Source organism: Bombina bombina, chromosome 5, assembly GCF_027579735.1.
Source record: "Bombina bombina isolate aBomBom1 chromosome 5, aBomBom1.pri, whole genome shotgun sequence".
NCBI lineage: Eukaryota > Metazoa > Chordata > Amphibia > Anura > Bombinatoridae > Bombina > Bombina bombina.
In genome coordinates this window covers 82,833,410-82,852,357 of record NC_069503.1, presented here as the reverse complement: position 1 = coordinate 82,852,357, position 18,948 = coordinate 82,833,410, and the positions used below count along the sequence as shown (strand labels likewise).

The following is an 18,948-nucleotide window of genomic DNA, read 5'->3' as shown; positions in this document are numbered from 1 at the left end:
TGAGAAAAGAGTTCCAGAGGCACACAATCTCATCACAACTGGAAGAAAGGGCCAGACTCCCCAAAGGGGAGACAAAGAAACCCCATCCGGACGCAACCCCAAACCCCGCAGGGAAAACAAGACAGGTATAGAAAATAGCTATACCAACCTACCAGAAACCCAGGCCCACCCCAGATCCACTACCAGATCTGAGCAGGGAGGGAGCCACAAGAGATTCCATTAGCCAAAACCCACGTCAACATGACTGAGACGCTGCCGGACCAAGAAACCTGGTCAGACTAATTCCAGCTGAGGAAAAACCTCGAAACAGAGGAACTTACAAAAGGAACACAGGAAAAGTCCTGCAAAACCGTGGAGACAATCCAAAACTTTAAAAGGAACCCGGACCAGCAGCCAAGATCCACGAGAACCAGAAAAAATGGATCACACGCCAAAACCCAACCTCAAGGGATGGGAGACAACCAGAAACACAAATTCCCACACCGGGAAGGATCCAAGGCGTGCCACAATGTCTGGGTTCCTGACAGAGCAAAAATCCCAATAGCTACAGGTAAGGCATAACTAGCCACCCCTGCATGGCAAGCTCGAAGCTAGCCACTCAACAGCAACGGCCGCCGAACTTCCGCAACTGAGCCCAGCAAAAACTGGGAACAAAAACAGTCCAAGAGGACAGACCTAGGATCCCTAGATGAACCAGCAAGAGGCAGCCCAAAGAGATCCTAAACCACCCACAACAGAGAAGGCCCCACCCCCGGAATGGGAATGAAAAAGGCGACGTGGTGGAACTCCACCGACCCAGTCACCGAAAGGCAGACTTGACTTGGGCCAACCCAAGCCCTCTCGACATCCGGACCCAAAGGCCCTGATGTGAATGTATAGTGTAGTTTATAAAAACAAACAACAAGTGAACCTCAAGGTCCCGCCGGACCAGCCAAGTGCATCACTAACCATCAACAAGGAACACAGAAAAACTGTGGACCAACAATCCAGAAACAACTTCTGAGGAAGTAACTAGCAAATCAATCCCAGAAAATCCACAGGAAAAAAGATAATAAAATTAAACAAATCCTAACCGGATGAAAAGAAAAACAGGCAACCCGCAAGTATCCGCCCAGAAAGAACCAGGCCTCCCTAGGACCCACCAAACAAAGACCGGAAAAAAATCTGGGAAAGATTTAGATAGACCGACAGGAGATTACATCATACCCACTAGTCTAGATAGAAGGACCATAAGAAAACTGAGAAGTTCCTGGCCGATAAAGGAAAGGATCCCCCAACAAGTCAAAAAGACTAAGCAGTAGGACACGCAGCTGTGCAATCCTATAAAAAAAGGCACAACATGGAGGAACAATCACCCCTGGGGGAAAAAAACTTTAGTGCCCCCCATGGTCTGGACACCCGGGATAGTTGGACAGGAACACAACCGCAAAGAAACATCGGGTCCTGCAGACGAACAAGTGCCATCAACAAATCAACAAATTAAAACGAAAATGTCCCATTAACTCTGGGGTAAACAATCCACCCTGTGCGGAGGAGACATCAACGTCAGGGTCACCCACAACAGTAGAAGGGTGCGCATGGGAAGACGCCTCTTGAGGAGCAGAGACCCCAGAGGCCGATGGCTCAGCAGGCCCATGGTTCCCCGAGCCTGAGGAACCCAGCATACTATGAAGGAACAAAACACATGACTGGTAGACTTTCAACAACGGGGCGAAGTACAATCCTCCTCAGAGGATGATTCAGAATCTGAAATAACAATAGTCCCAGCATTAGAATCCTTCATGGCTAAAGAATATTAAAAAAAAGCACTATATGGAAAACTAACGGCACATGACACCCACAATGGCTGGGGCACTCACCACCTCCTATGACCAGACCTTAGCGGAGCAGACATTCTTTCGTCGTCACATGGTCAGGAATGCGGAAGCGGGAAAACCACCAAGTGTAACGACGTCCGGTCATCAGAAGGCAGCAAACTAGGCCCCATAGAAAAAAAGTTAAGCAAGTCTGGAACCGAGCAAAAAGTGTACAACCAGTATCCAAAGGGGAAACAGAACCCTGGACTTGCAGCCTGCAAGCCCAGAAGCAAGCCACTATGGCATAACATAGATTAACGCCAGATGTTTCAGCCTTAGAGCCAATACCCACTACACAAGGCAGGTTGAATCACATAAGAAATATGATTAAAAGGGACCCTCCCCATTCACAAATCCACCCCTAAGGAAGAAATTATCCCTTGATTCCTAGATCGGTACAGAAGGCGCCTCACCAAGACCCATACTTAGCTGTCACAATAGCGGCACTTTACAAATAAATTTTAATAATAATGTAATAAAATGAAACGATCTTACCAGAATCTACGCCGTGGAACAGGAACACAGCCCTTCAAGTGTGACAAATAGTAGCATCGCCTCCGTCATGGACTTGAGAGAAGAAAGCAGGTAGCGAAACGAAATTCGGCAATGCCAAGGACTGAAGGAGCTGTTAATACGAGTCGGGATGATGTCGCAGAGGAAGCTCCCACTGCAACTCTGGACTCTAACATTCGCCCAGGCCCTCACTAAGAGACTGACAGGACTACTTAAAACTCCTGTCCCATGTCGAAGGGTAGCACCCCCCATAAGAGACATTTGTAAAAAATAAATAAATAAAAATACAATAATCGAAAATAAAAACTTCTGACACTTTTCTGCCAACCTCCTGGGATGAAAGGCAAAGAATTACTGGGTGAAGTGGGAGGAGTATTTAAGCCTTTGGCTGGCCAGGTTCTTATTTCTCACAAGTAATGAATGCGGCTGTGGACTCTTTCCCATTAGGAAGAAAATAAAAATGTCCATTAAAACCAACATGTGGCCGATTATTTCCTATACTGCGTCAGTGAAGGACGTGCCAAGGATTGAAGGGAGAGACAGAACAAGAGAAGCTTGAATTTACTCAAATCTTTCATAAAGATCTTCATAGAAACTGAATATATGAATGTCCCCAGAAAGCAAACCCTAGTATTTGGAACTAGAGAACTCTTGTCCAGGATATCTTTGACCTGGAGTGAAAAAGATACAACTGAGAGTCCATGTCAGATCTGCTAAAAGAGACACTAAGATCTTAGAAAGATTTTGGGAGTTGTAGCCAAACCAATAGAAGGGTTACAAAAAACGCAGAAAAACAGAAGTGTTCCTTGATAGGAACAAGAAGGTATGCGTGTTTCAGGTCTATAGTGGTCATAAACTGACCCTCCTGGACCAATGGAAGGAAATATGGTCTCCATTGTGAAGGACAGAACCTTGAGAAATTTGTTGATAGTCCTCAGATCCAGATAGGGTGAAGAGTTCCCTCCGATATGGGAACAGCAAAAAGGAAGGAAAAAATTCTGCAGGAGGGAAAGGGAATTACTCCCAGGGAAGATAGGTCTTAGGAAAACCTCTCCTCGGAAAGAATCTGAAAAAAGTCTTGATAGGAGAAACTTGCCTCTTGGAGAACAAGATTTGAAACCTATCTTGAAACCCTGGAAAAACTACTTCCACTGCCCAAGGATCTGGAAAAAGGACAGCCCTGATAATGTCGGAGACACACAGGGTAGACTACTAGCCCATGATCACAAGGATCCTCTACCGGGAAACTGGGCAGAACACTGGCAGGCTATAGGGATTCCGATTTCCCTTTATCAGAGAAAAAATTGGAGTACACACCTGAAGGGGAGACCTCCTGATGAGGGATAAGCAAGTCCCCAAGTTTCCAATGACATACTATCTCAGATAAGACGGACATGTAAAATCATCATCACACTATTTCCTGCAGTAGAATTTAATATACAGATAATGATTAAAACCTCCAAAAAAAAAAAAGTTACTAAATCTCTGTAAAATATACTCTTCATCAGAAAAAAAGAGAAAATAAATAACATAGCAGAATCTGATGCAGCTTTATAAAAATAAAAAATAAAGTACAGGTGGCCCTCGTTTTACAACGGTTCAATTTACACCGTTTCAGAATAACAACCTTTTTTTCCAGTCATGTGACTGCTATTGAAAAGCATTGAGAAGCAGTGCATTTATCAAAATAGCCAGTAGGTGGAGATGTCCGCTTGTGTTGCAGCAAATCCAAGCAAGCTGAAATTAATCAGTTAAACCAGACCTGAGCTATTGAGCAGATTTCAAAGGAACAAGATCTTCCTGTCTATAAATCAGTCCAGATTGGAATGAATAGAAAGAACTGTTTGCAGAAAAATGCAAGTGAAGTCTGTGTTGTGTGATTATTTTATTAGGTTTATCATGCTGTTTAGCAAATGTTTTTGTTCATTTAACTTAGTTTAATTATATATTCTGTGTTGTGTGATTATTTTATTAGGTTTATAATGCTGTTTAGCATTTAAAATCTTCATTTCAAAGCTTTAAAAATAAATGTATTAGGTGTTACTTATGCCAATTTTGAGAGGGGTCTGGAACATATCTCCCTCACTTCCCATTGACTTACATTATAAACTGGGTTTCAATTTACAACGGTTTCGATTTACAACCATTCCTTCTGGAACCTAACCCCGGCGTAAACTGAGGGCTACCTGTATATACACAAGGTGCAATACCAATAAATACCAAAAGATGGCAGCAAAGACAAGGGAATCCTTTCTTAAAGGGACATTAAACCCCAAAAAAATCTTTCATGATTCAGATAGAAAATACAATTTTAAACAACATTCCAATTTACTTCTATTATCTAATTTGCTTCATTCTTTAGATATATTTTGTTAAAGAAATAGCAATGCACATGGGTGAGCCAATCACATGAAGCATCTATGAGCAGCCACCAATCAGAAGCTACTGAGCCGATCTAGATATGATTTTCAGGAAAGAATATCAAGAGAATGAAGCAAATTAGATAATAAAAGTAAATTAGAAAGTTGTTTAAAATGGTATTCTCCATCTGAATCATGAAAGAAAATTTTTTGTGTTCAATGTCCCTTTAAACAGAATTAAACCCAGAAAGGAAACAGAAACGGTACTGAACTAAGTACCTAGAAAATTAATATACTCAGCAATATTTAAATATATATAACCTGAAAATGTTAACACAGGAAGAAAAACATTTTCAGAGACAATAAGTCAGTGCAAACTATAAGAATACAAAGATCTCACTGCATATAATTAATTCCCACAGAAATAGGATAGCTTATAACTACCATAGAAGACCTATACTTAAAATTAAAAATCAATCCGAACATATTCATAATATTTTATTAGCAGTATGTAATGGTAGGTGTGATATCTGTAAGGCATAAGTAATATCTGCAACCGCACAATACACTGATAGTGTGCGATAGTCATAAAGTCAGCTGTGATTTGCTCCTAAACTTAAACAGTCTGGAATCTTTCTGTGCAAATCGCTAGAATTTGTGTCTAAATATACAAGTCAAGCTACGATCTTGGCTGTCTATAATACCTTTATAATTATTACAGTCACTTTTCGAGACTAATATTGCCACACAACAGTGGTTATATAAGAAAAGCACAAATCCTGTTTCTGGCTACGATAACTTCGCTACTAGCTGTTACTGTGTCAGTAGATGGGAACTTACTCACGCCTTTAACTGTGTATAGCCTCCTCCCAGTCACTGCAGCTCCACTGTGTGCTAGCATACATCGATATACAATATTTGCCTAGGGAGAATAATTCAATCTTACTCACAATTAATACAATAAACACGCTTACCAACAGGGCACAGCGATTGTACTCACCAAGGAGGTATTAGAATCTATATACTATGAACATTGGACATATTATAAATGTCTGTTATTTAAGAATTATATCAGACACACATAGTGAGTGTCTTACTACCTCATTCTAATTAACAACTTGTGCCTAATAAAAGTTCAGTAACACATTCGCCTGTTTATTGACCACTTTATTTTTTCATCTATGTAAGTGTGAGACACACACTTGCAAATAAACAAACTTTCTGCCAATGTTTGCGTAACACAACCAACCCGACAATCCAGCAGTATTAGCTAACAGAGTAAACTGGTGTTTCACTAATATTAAGGGTCCAATACAAAGATCTGTGAATTATTTGTATAAAACAAAACTACTTAATAATACAGCCAGCCCGGCCATATACCAATAGTAGTTAATTGACTGGACTCCCATCTTACTAAAGTTTGGGGTTAAAATTATCTATGAATGGATGATATATAAGAATTGTTTTTCAAATAATATCTGCATAAATATTCAATATTCAATCCTCACCGCATATGGCAGAGAAATAAACAAGTGGTTAATATTGTGAACCAGATACATAGAGCTTCACTGGATACCAGTAAATTAAAGTACTGGGATGCTTTACAATAAAAAGTATCTTTTTATCCACGACCAACTCACTAATAGTTGCTATATGTTATGATTCAGTTCAAACATTGGATACGTTTGATACATTAAAGCAAGATTATACTATGTGCGAATACAAAACCTATATAATTATATATTCAACCTACTTTGACTAGGTTATTTAACCAGTCTTCAGCTTCTGGGAGTGTTTTTAAAGTAACCAATCCAGTATTTTATTATTTATGACATTAATAAAAGTTATGTTTTAACGTAGAGTCAGCATACTCACTTGATTAATCAGCTACTCTAATTTTGCCTTCACATAATAGAGTCTTTCTACGTTTTGATAACCCACTCTATATTAACCCTTTGAGTGCTAAGTATGTAGTCTTTTCAGTTAGAGCTCTGTACTTTGTGTTCCACTCTCTACTGTATTGTTTTCATAAGTTGAATACTACATAGCACCTACTCTATCTAACACAAAATTGCAGGGAATAATTCCCTCACTGATTGAATATATAGGGGGTTAAATGTATATATAGAGTGTCAATACACATATGTGTAAGGAGTGCCGTTGATACCCTCTTTGCCCTTTGATGAAATAGGATACATTGGCAAGGCTCACTGACAGTTCTGTAAGCCAGAGAATCTAACACAGCAGATACAGATTCAATAAGCAAAATCTGATATGCTATATTATGCACCCATAAAGAGAAATTGTGCCTCCTATTCACACTGCCAAAAGACAGGATGAATACTATGAGTGGAACACAAAGTACAGATTTAATCAGGAGACTTTCACCCCCATAGAGATAAAACAAGGCCACGGTCCAAGGGAATGAATCAACCTGGAACCCATAATTCTCCATAGCGCTTGAACACACCCCCGCTAGAGAAGTTGCAACGCATATGCTGCAGAAACACCCGCAGCAGCCGATAAACACAGGCAACAGCTGGGAGGGACAAAAACAAACTCCATGCTGTAGATACAGGGAGCGATGAGACAATAACGCTAGGATAGCTGCAATACTCCCTATACATCCGCTGAAAACCCCATCTGTGCCAGTATCTACCACTAGTAGGGCTCTTAGCCCGCCACTTCTGCACTCTCTGATTAAAATGGCGCTGTAGAGTTAAAACATAGAAGAGATTCAGGGCACGCATATCGGTTCTAACTTCAAGCGAGTTACCTCACAGTCAAATCTTTGTCTATGATAAAGAACGAGACGCTCCTCTTCAAATCTGAATAAATATGGAAATAAGCAGAAGAGGAGACTGGCACTACACATAACAGCCCAAATGAGGTCGGGCGGAATGGCGGCAAAAAAATTAGAACCGCTGCGGCCCCATATTACTGTTAACAACACCTCAGAGAAACCACCATTGCTTATAATGCATAGCAATTTACCATATGGATGTTTGGGACGGGTTATATATAAACAAATACCGTCCTCAATGTATTACAACGCCCTGAAATGTGTGAGAAGGGACTAGACTCAAAATGGTAGTAAAATGAATTCCAATCCTTCCTTGGAAGCACCCTTTACGTGCTCCAAAACATCACACAACTACATCACACACGGACGGAGATCCGGTGCGGTTAGAGGGAAAGGGCTTAACTGCTCAAAAAACTGCTCAAAATATTGATATCCCTAGAAAGGAATACAATCCAATCCCTCATAAATATAAAAAAGGGGGAGACTGAACAAACATTGGTAAATATTTATTATGCCCCAAACATACTGTGCCCTTAAAAATATATATAAGCACCTCAAAAAACGGACCGTGCAGGGATAGAAGCAATTTGATCGGCAATGGAAGCAGCAAAATCCCTGTCCCTGGCAGAAAACAGATAGCTGCACAGCCGCAACATATTCCAAACTAGCGGATATATATATAAAACAAATATACAAGCCCCTCCTGAGCAGCAGGTCCCACTAGGTCTCTGATTATTCCAGTCCTTGCTACATGATATTTCCTATGAAATATAAATGAAAGGACTTCTGACCGCTGGCAGGGACCTGAAGATAAAAGAAAAGCAGGTATATAGGTGTTAGCATAAATTGTTGGAGGAAAAGTAAGGATTCCCTCACCGACCTCCAACAGCTAAAAGCCACCATAATTCTTACTAAAGAGGATTACATGGACACATCATTACCCCAATCCTTGTTTGCAGGGAAACTACCTATTAAAGGATTAAATTCTTGAATTTCTTCAGTCAAACAATGACTGGGGGAGTATGGGTAGATGGAGGATACTTAAGCTTTAGCTAGGGTGTTCTTTGCCTCCTCCTAGTGGCCAGGAGGTGAATTTCCAACAGTAATTGAATGGAATTGTGGAATCTCCATGCCATTGGAAAGAAATAGTCTTTCAGAACTTGAAATACACCAGTCTGACTCATCAAGACTAATCCTGCTACATATCTGTCCCTAACTGGTTTCATCAGATAACTACTGCAAAACAATGTACTTATACCCAATAAAACAAATGGTTGGGGGGAAGTTTGGAAAACATTTCCAGTAAAAACATAAGTTAAGCTTACAAGATAATTTCATTTCCTTCTGTATAAGGAGAGTCCACTTCTTCATTACTTACTGTTGGGAATACTGAATCTAACCACCAGGAGGAGGCAAAGACACCCCAGCCATAAGGCTTAAATACCTCTTCCCACTTCCCCTATCCCCCGGTCATTCTGCCAAGGGAACAAGGAACAGTAGGAAAAATATCAGGGTATAAAAGGTGCCATTGGAGAATACGGGCAGGAGCCGTGGACTCTCCTTATACAGAAGGAAATTAAATTATCTGATAAGCATAATTTATGTTTTCCTTCTTAATATAAGGAGAATCAACTGCTTCATTCTTTACTGTTGGGAAACTTATACACAAGCTCTAAAGGACACTGAATGATAACGGGAGGGACAAAAGAGAGGCGGACCCTAATCTGAGGGCACCACAACCTGCAAAACCTGTCTCCCGATGGCTGCTTCAGCTGAAGCAAAAAACATCAAACTTGTAAAATTTAGAAAAAAAGTGTAAGGAGGACCAAGTGGCTGCCTTACAAATCTGATCCATAGAGGCCTCGTTCTAAAAGGACCAAGAGGAAGCCACTGCTCTAGTAGAATGAGCCGTAATTCTCTGAGGAGGTTTATGTCCCGCTGTCTCATTAACTAAGCGGATAACACTCCTCAACCAAAAAGATAAGGAAGTCGAAGAGACCTTCTGACCCTTACGCTTCCCCGAATATGCCACAAACAAGGAAGAAGTTTGTCTAAAATCCTTAGTAGCCTGAAGATAAAACTTCAAGGCACGAATCAAGTCCAAGTTATGAAGTAACCGTTCCTTCGAGGAAGAAGGATTAGGACACAAGGAAGGGACCACAATCTCTTGGTTGATGTTGCAGTCTGACACAACTTTAGAGAGAAAACCTAACTTAGTACGTAGGACAGCTTTATCCGAATGGAACACCAGAGAAGGAGGCTCACATTCCAAGGCAGAAATTTCAGATACTCTGCGCGCCAAAACAATAACCAGTAGAAAAAGAACATTCCATGACAACAACTTGATGTCAAATAGATGCATAGGCTCAAACTGAGCCCATTGCAAAACTTTAAGAACCAGATTCAGACTCCAAGGGGGAGCTGAAGATCTGAACACAGGTCTGATCCTAATCAGAGCCTTAACAAAAGACTGAACATCTGGAAGCTCAGAGAGGCTCTTGTGCAGTAAAACAGACAAGGCCGAAATCTGTCCCCTCAGGGAACTGGCCGAAAGACTCTTCTCCAGTCGCTCCTTGAGAAACAAAAGAATCCTGGCAACCTTAACTTTATGGAAAAATTCAAAAAGATTTCCAGCCTCCAAATGATGACTAAAAAACCTTTATTTATACAGGGTCCATAGTACAGAAACAGCAACGTTTCAAACCAGCAATTGGTTCTTAGTCTAAGAACCAATTGCTGGTTTGAAACATTGTTGTTTCTGTACTATGGATCCTGTATAAATAAAGGTTTTTTTTTATTCATCATTTGGAGACTGGAAATCTTTTTGAATTTTTCTATGATGCTGGGGTCTGGCTAACCCTTTGTTCCGTGCCCCAAGACTTGGAGTGAGGTGCTGTCTTCCCCTGTGAAATGTTTGGAACCTTAACTTTATGCCAAGGAAATCCACGCTCTTCACACCTGAATAAGTTGGTTCTCCATACCTTATGATAGATGCGACGAGTAACCGGCTTATGAGCTTGAATGAGAATATCAATAACTCTCTCAGAAAACCCTCTCTTGGCAAGGACTAAGCGTTCAATCTCCACACAGTCAGCCTCAGAGAATCTAGATTTTGAACAACAAGACCTTGTTCCTGCAGATCCCTGCGACAAGGTAACTTCCATGGAGGAGAAGATGACATCCTCACTAGATCCACGAACTACATCCTTCGCGACCACGATGGAGCAATCAGTATCACGTTTGCTCCTGCTTGATGCGGGCCACTACCCAAGAAAGGAGTGATAATGGTGGTAAAAGGTAGATTAGGTTGAATCTCCAAGGCACTGCTAATGCAGGTCCGCCTGAGGATCCCTGGACCTTGACTCATATCTGAGTAGTTTGATATTGAGACGAGACGCCATGAGATCTATCTCTGGCATCCCCCACCTGTAGAATATATCCACAAACACTTTGGGATGGAGAAACCATTCCCCTGGATGAAAGGATTGTCTGCTGAGAAAATCCGCTTCCTAGTTGTCCACACACGGAATGTGGATCGCTGACAGCAAACAGCAATGGGCCTCTGCCCACTCCAGCATCAGAGATACTTCCCTCATCACTAGGGAGCTTTTCGTTCCCCCCTGATGGTTGATGTAAGCCACCAAGCTTATATTGTCTGATTGAAATCTGATAAACTGGGACAAACCCAGAAGAGGCCAATCCTTCAGAGCATTGTAGACTGCTTGAAGTTCCAGAATGTTGATTGGGAGGGAGCATTCCTCCAGAAACCACAGTCCCTGTTCCTTCTTGGCACCACAAACAGCTCCCCATCCTTAGAGGCTTGCATCCGTAGTCACAATCTCCCAGGATGGTCGTAGAAAGGAGGTCCCTCGGGACAGATGATCTGGACAGATCCACCAAGAAAACGATTCTCTCGACCAGCTGTCAAGGGAAACCTGTTGAGACACAGCTGTAACGTTCTAAGACGAAACCTGGCAAAGGGAATTATGTCCATCCTGGACACCATAAGACCAATTACCTCCATACACTGAGCCACAGATGGCCTTAAGGAGGTCCGGAGGGCAAGACATGCCAAAGTTAGCTTGTACAGTCTCTGGTTGGTTAGAAATATCCTCATGGATATTGAGTCTATTATAGTACCTAGGAATTCTACCCTGGTGCTTGGAATAAGAGAACTCTTCTCTAAATTTATCTTCCATCCATGTGATCAAAGAAGTGAGAGAAGAGATACCGAATGGTCCTCTGCTAGACGAAAGGATGGTGCTTGAACCAGAATGTCGTCCAAGTAGGGAGCTACTGCCATACCCTGGGTTCTGGCACCGGCCAGGAGAGCCCCTAGAACCTTTGTAAAGATTCTTGGAGCAGTAGCTAGACCACACGGAAGTGCAATTAACTGGAAGTGCTGATCCAGGAACGAAAACCTTAGGAACTGGAAGTGGTCCCTGTGGATTGGAATGAGAAGGCATCCTTCAGATCTATAGTCATGAACTGTCCTTCCTGAACTAGAGGAAGAATGGACCTTATTATCTCCATCTTGAATGAGGGGACATGAAGAAACTTGTTTAAGCACTTTTAGGTCCAGAATTGGGCAGAAAGATCCCTATTTTTTTGGGACCACAAACAGGTTTGAGTAGTATCCCAAACCTCTTTCTGCAATAGGAACCGGGACAATGACCCCTAAGGAGGACAGACCCAGCACGCACCCCAGAAAGGCTTCCCTCTTTTCTGGTTTTAGAGACAGGCTTTAGAGGAGAAATATTCCCTTGGGTAGATGAGATTTGAAACCTATAATATCCCTGACCCATGACCTCCAGGACCCACGGATCCTGCATGTCCCTGGACCAAGCATCTGAAAACAGCAACAGTCTGCCCCCTTCTCTGGATCAGGGGCCACCCCTTCAGGCCGACTTGTTCTCGGCGGGCTTCTTGTTCTGCTTGGATTTATTCCAGGATTGAGCCGGCTTCCAAGTGCTTTTGGTTTGCTCGGGCTTAGAGGAGGACTGCTGACGTTGGGACTTTTCAGAACAAAAGGAACGAAAATTAGATCCTTGTCCTTTAGATTTGTTCTTTTTATCCTGTGGTAGGAAGGCACCCTTGCCCCCTGTAACTGTGGAAATAATGGAGTCCAGGCCTGAACCAAATAAAATGTTTCCCTTAAAGGGGAGGGAAAGTAGTCTAGACTTAGAAGTCATGTCGCAGACCAGGACTTCAGCCAGAGCGCCCAACGTCTGTACTGAGAAACCAGATATCTTAGAATTCAGGCGAATAATCTGCATGTTTGCATCACAGATAAAAGAATTAGCAATTCTCAAAGCCTTAATTCTATCTTGAATAACACCAAGGGGACCCTCCACCTCGATCAAATTCGCTAAGGAGTCGCACCAGTAGGCCACAGCTCCAGCAATCGAGGCAACAGCCGCTGCCGGTTGAAATAAATATCCCATATGCTGAAACATTTTTCTGAGAAAAGTTTGCATCTTCTTATCCATTGGCTCTCTGAAAGACGATGCAAAAGCTCTGGTGAAATTGCTGTCAGGCGTGTGGATCTGCTGAGACGCAGAACACTTTACACAGCGTGGGAATCCAGGAGGCTGTTAATATTGCAAGGCAAGTGTACTCCCCAGAAAGGCTAAGGAGGTAACCTTCCGGTTTGTGAAGCACTCCTCGTCTCTCATAGAGCTGCGGAAGCGGTAGTTGGGATAACGTGTGGAAGATTGCTCAGAGCGCCTGGATAGGAGTTTGCCGACTTTCGAGTTTCACAGTCCCATACATTGGTCGTTATAGCGACAAAGCTAACCTGGAGGAGCTGTGTGGATAAACGTGGAACAGTTTACTGGGCGACTGTAAGAGCCCAGAAGGCATTTGCAGCACTAATCCAGTGCTTTGTTTCTTGTAAGTACGGGCCATTAGAGTGGGGAGATTACCTGACACCATTGATCCTGCACTATTGTGGCGCCTGCTTTCTTTGTCTTATCTTTGATTCTGCAGGATTGTATTCCAACTACTTCCAGAAGAAGCAGCCTGCCACAGATTCACACCACACTAAAACTGTGACACCATTGATATCTCTCTCTGACTGGGAGGCAGCATCATCTCCTGGAGCCTAGATACATCATTGGACTGATAAGTGCTCCATTGCATGTTTGAACCTATGTTGTTTATGTGTATTCATTTATACAACACCTCCATTATTGATTGAAATTTCACTATAGGGAGCAATAGTGGTTAGCTCCATATTTGATATTGCACTGATTATTTATATATGCACTAAATAGGTGCATATAATTGACACATATGTATTATATTTGTATTTTATTAAGAGTTTTATTTGATATTGCACTGACCCCTTCTGTGCACATAATAGGAGCATCCAATTTAACACATTTGTGTTATATTTGTCTCTGAAAGACGAGCTATCCTCAAGAGGGATAGCAGTACGCTTAGCTAACTTGGAGATAGCGCCATCCACCTTAGGGACGGAACCTGTGATGAAAGGCAAAGAATGACTGGGGGATAGGGGAAGTAGTAGAGGTATCTAAGCCACTGGCTGGGGTGTCTTTGCCTCCTCCTGGTGGCTAGGTTTAGTATTTCCCAACAGTAAGGAATGGAGCTGTGGACTCTACTTATATTAAGAAGGAAAAGGATGTTTCTCTGTTTTAAAACCATTTAGACTTGCCTGGTATGTTATTCTATAGAAACATAAAAGAAATGTTTTGGAATTATACAGAGATTACTGTCCATTTAAAATCAATGTAAAATGTGACACTGTTATTAAGCACTTGTACCAATAAAATTTATTGACTACATTACAAGAGGAGCTGAAAATTGTGCCTTCACGAGCGCGATATTTGTGCCCCACTCCGTAATACAAGTAAAGGACAATGCAAGCGCAACCTCCCGTTTACATTGCATAGAAGCTTTGCGCTCACGAGAGCGCTCTTCCATAGTCTCCAATGGGAGCCTCATTCTGATGCCGACAGATACGGCAAAGAACATAGTGCAGCTCAGGGGGTAAGTCGTGCAGTGTTGAGCAGCAAATTTAAAATGTATATGAATATATATTTATGTGTTTATATGTGTATTAACACAATAATATGTGTATATAATAAGCATATACATCTATATTAACAGTTTTAACACAGTCCCCATAGACCACTATGTAAAGGCACTTTTCAGTGCCGTTATTTTTCTAACACCCCAGATCCCCTCACTTTAACCCCTTATAACTGCTTTATGCAGTTATTTTTTAAAAAAATGCTCATATTCTATATTTTTAATATAGATAAAGGAACGGTCTACTTTATTTGGGGGGGGGGGCGATTGGGGGACATTTTTTTAAATTAACCAGAGATCTGAACTCTGGTTAATTTCACTTAGCACAAAGTGCTACCACAAGCTCACGGTAGCATTAACCAACGACTTATTTAATGTGCACCCGTAAACAGTCAAATTTGCACCTTTACGGGGAGTAAGTTAAATTATCGCTCCACTAGTAATCTAGCCATTTCTGTTATCATTATGTACAACAGTACTAGTAGGTACACAATACTAGCTATTAGATTATTATTTGCCTATAGACGACCTTTGTTCTCACAGTGGGTTTGATTATAAGTGGTGTCTAATCCATAGCGCAGGGGGAGTTATTCTTTGCTCATAGTCGTGCAAAAGATAACACAATCTTGTACGTCAAGCAAATGGTTAAATATTTTAACTAGAGCATTTTAACACAACCGGAACTTTTATAGCCCTATATTTGTAATGTATAGCGCATCGAGTTGTAGCGCACTTGTGACGGTGAGTGTCGCACTCAAGCGCAAATAAAAAAAAATGCTAGATTTTGTTATTTTGCAAGACCTGAAATAAACTGTTATAATTATTATTGTTATAACAGAGAGCAATATTCTAGGGCGCACCTGCACATGCGTTAAATCCCTGCTATAACAGATTTCTATGGTTACACGCACTAAGATTCATGTGCTCAGCTGAAGATGCACAAGTAGTAGAATAGTTCATGTAGTTCTGTGCTATACTATTTAAGGAATAGAAGGGTAACCATTGAAAAGTGCGTAGGTGCGTTTCAATGGTATATAGATGCAATTTTGCAATACACTTCCATTAGCAATTACTTTAACAGTCCTATATCCGTCCCTAATTGTCCTCAGCAGGAGAGATAAAGGGGAAACTTAAGTTTAAACTTTATTTTATCGAAACTCAGTGGAATTTAAAAAAAATAAAAATAGGGACATAAAACCCTATAGTGTTCTTTTATGGTTCAGAAAGAGGACGCAAGTACAAAATACACATAAATTGAAACTTTAATATTACAATCTCATGCTGTTTAATATCCCTTCCTGCGAGAATAGAAAGTGCAGACGATCACTGTTACATTGCAGAGAGCCATTGTTTGCTTGGTCTAGACACTGCTTTTTAGCTGCTCCTGCCCCAGCAGAGGAGATGAGATAAACACAGGCTACAACATGGCTGAAGACTAAAACAAATGCACACCTGCTATTCTCAGGCTACATCGTTACACCTGGTGCTTGTGCTTACAGTGCCTTTAACCCTTTGCTACCGGCGTACCTGCACTCTGGTTTCCGGCAATCCCAGCCTCTGGCTCAGCTCTTCTCTCACGTAGGCGTCCGGATACGGGTTCTCATCAAACAGTCTCTTAAGCTCCTTCACTTGCTCTAGTGAGAAGTAAATTCGGTTTCTTCGCTTCTTGTGGTTTTGGGAATCTTCCAGATCAGCTTCCTGGCTTCTGTCTTCCTCTCCGTACAGCGCTACAGGGGCAGAATACAAAGCTTTATTAGTACTCTGCTGTTATCAGATGCGAAGGTTAAAGACAAATCCACACGACTTCACTCAGTAAAATCCTTGTGTTAAAGGGACATTGTACGGTAAAATGATGCATTGTAATGCGGTAAGGTATTAAATAGTTTACAAACAGCCATTTTACCTTTGTCATATGAAATAGCTGTTTGTCCTTGTTGTAATAACCAACTGAAATATGAATACTGTAGTATTTGCTTAAAAAAAAAAAAGCTATGTCAACAAGATGTAGAAAAACAGCCTCCCATTGGAGTGAAAGTCCAATCCAATCCATTTTATTTTTACAAAAAAAGGGAAATTTCACAAGGGCAGCTGGTTGACATGGGCCATAGTTGGGCTGCTAACTGGTTCTCCTATAGGAGAGTACATCATTATATAACAACTCACCAACATTATCCAAATATGACACATTCGCTAACGAATATTGAAAAATTATACGCTTCCACACCTCCAATTAAACAGTCTCTCACATATCTATAATATTATTACTCAACTACCACCAGGCAATCTGCCACGTTCCATTAAAATGTGGGAGAGAGAATTGGGGGTAATTATTACCCCTCAGACTGTAACTAACATTTTTCACAACACTAAATCCGCCTCTACATCTGCATCCATCCCTTTGGCTCCCCCCCCTCTTTTGCTCTCCCCTCCCCGGCTCTCTCCCCCCCTCTTTGGCTCTCTCCCCCCCTCTTTGGCTCCCCCCCCCCCTCTTTGGCTCCCCCCCCCCCTCTTTGGCTCTCTCCCCTCTTTTGCTCTCCTCTTTGGCTCTCTTTCCTCTTTGGCTCTCTCTCTCCCCCCTCTTTGGCTCTCCCCCCCTTTAGCTCTCTCTCCCCCCCTCTTTGGCTCTCTCCCCCCCCCCCCTCTTTGGCTCTCTCTCCCCCCCCTCTTTGGCTCTCTCTCCTTTTTGGCTCTTTTTCCTCTTTGGCTCTCTCTCTCTCCCCCCTCTTTGGCTCTCCCCCCCTTCTCTTTGGCTCTCCCCCCCTTCTCTTTAGCTCTCTTCCCCCCCTTCTCTTTGGCTCTCTCCCCCCCCCCCTTCTCTTTGGCTCTCTCCCCCCCCCCTCTTCTATTTGGCTCTCTGCCCCCCCCCCTTCTCTTTGGCTCTCTGCCCCCCCCCCCTTCTCTTTGGCTCTCTGCCCCCCCCCTCCTGCTCCCTCTCTGGCTCTGTCTTCGCGGGGCCACGCCCCATCGCGGCAACACCCGCCCGGCCACGCCCCTCGCGACGCCCGGCCACGCCCCTCGCGACGCTCCCGTCGGCCACAAACAGCTGTGAGGTCTGGGGAGCGCGTTGCCGCTTCTCACGCAGCAGACCTCACAGCTGTTGAGTAGCTCGCGCTCCCTATCTCACAGCTGCTTGTATGCTGTGTACCTCGCGCTCCCAATTTGTCAGCTGTCAGCTATGCCGAGGTGCGCGAGAATAGAATCTAAGGCCAAGTGTTTGTCTGTACTGCGCATGACGGCTTCAGACAAACACTTGTCTTTTATAATATAGGATTGTTAAGGCAAAATAATAAATATATTATTATAGGCAATGAGATATTAAGGTTATTGTTAAAATTAAATTTATAAAAAAGGTTAAAAGGAGAGCCCAGGATGCATGTTCTCCCTATTTTTAATCATCAATGTGTATTTATTTGTTTTCCTTTGTAATACTTACCAGATGATTGTTATTTGTCATCTTTGCATAACTGCACATTATTATGTATTATGGATTCTTAATAAAAAGATTTTGAGAAAAAAAAAAAAAAAAGGGAAATTTATTCTTACCTGATAAATTTGTTTCTTTTAAGATACGATGAGTCCACGGATTTCATCCTTAGTTGTGGGATATCGCCTCATGGTCAGCAGGAGGAGGCAAAGAGCACCACAGCAGAGCTGTATATATAGCTCCTCCCTTCCCTCCCACTCCAGTCATTCGACCGAAGTTAGGAAGAGAGAGGGAAAGCCAAGGTGCAGATGTGACTGAAGTTTAACAAATTGAAAAACCTGTCTTAGAAAAACAGGGTGGGCCGTGGACTCATCGTATCATAAAAGAAACAAATTTATCGGGTAAGAATAAATTTCCCTTTTCTTTTACAAGATACGAGTCCACGGATTTCATCCTTACTTGTGGGATACAATACCAAAGCTATAGTACACGGATGAAACGGGAGGGACAAGACAGGGAACCTAAACAAAAGGCACCACTGCTTGAAGAACTTTCCTCCCAAAAATAGCCTCAGACGAGGCAAAAGTATTGAATTTGTAGAATTTGGAAAAAGTATGAAGAGACGACCAAGTTGCAGCTTTGCAAATCTGTTCAACAGAAGCATCATTTTTGAATGCCCATGAGGAAGCCACAGCCCTAGTGGAATGAGCCGTAATTCGTTCAGGAGGCTGTTGTCCAGCAGTCTCATATGCAAAACGGATGATACTCTTCAGCCAAAAAGAAAGAGGTAGCCGTAGCTTTCTGACCCCTACGTTTCCCTGAAAAAACGACAAACAAGGAAGATGATTGACGAAAACCCTTAGTCGCCTGTAAGTAGAACTTCAAGGCACAGACCACGTCCAAATTAAGTAACAGACGCTTCTTCTTAGAAGAAGGATT

At 42.2% G+C, this 18,948-nt stretch overlaps 1 protein-coding gene across 1 annotated transcript in view; it reads right to left on the bottom strand.

Moving 5' to 3' along the window:
- LOC128659929 (homeobox protein orthopedia) overlaps positions 1 to 18,948 on the bottom strand; it is a 149,410-nt gene that overhangs the window by 74,149 nt on the left and 56,313 nt on the right. Inside the window, exon 4 of the mRNA XM_053713514.1 lies at positions 16,113 to 16,312. Within this exon, the coding sequence (XP_053569489.1) occupies positions 16,113 to 16,312 (200 nt within the window). The remainder of the gene's footprint in view (positions 1 to 16,112; positions 16,313 to 18,948) is intronic.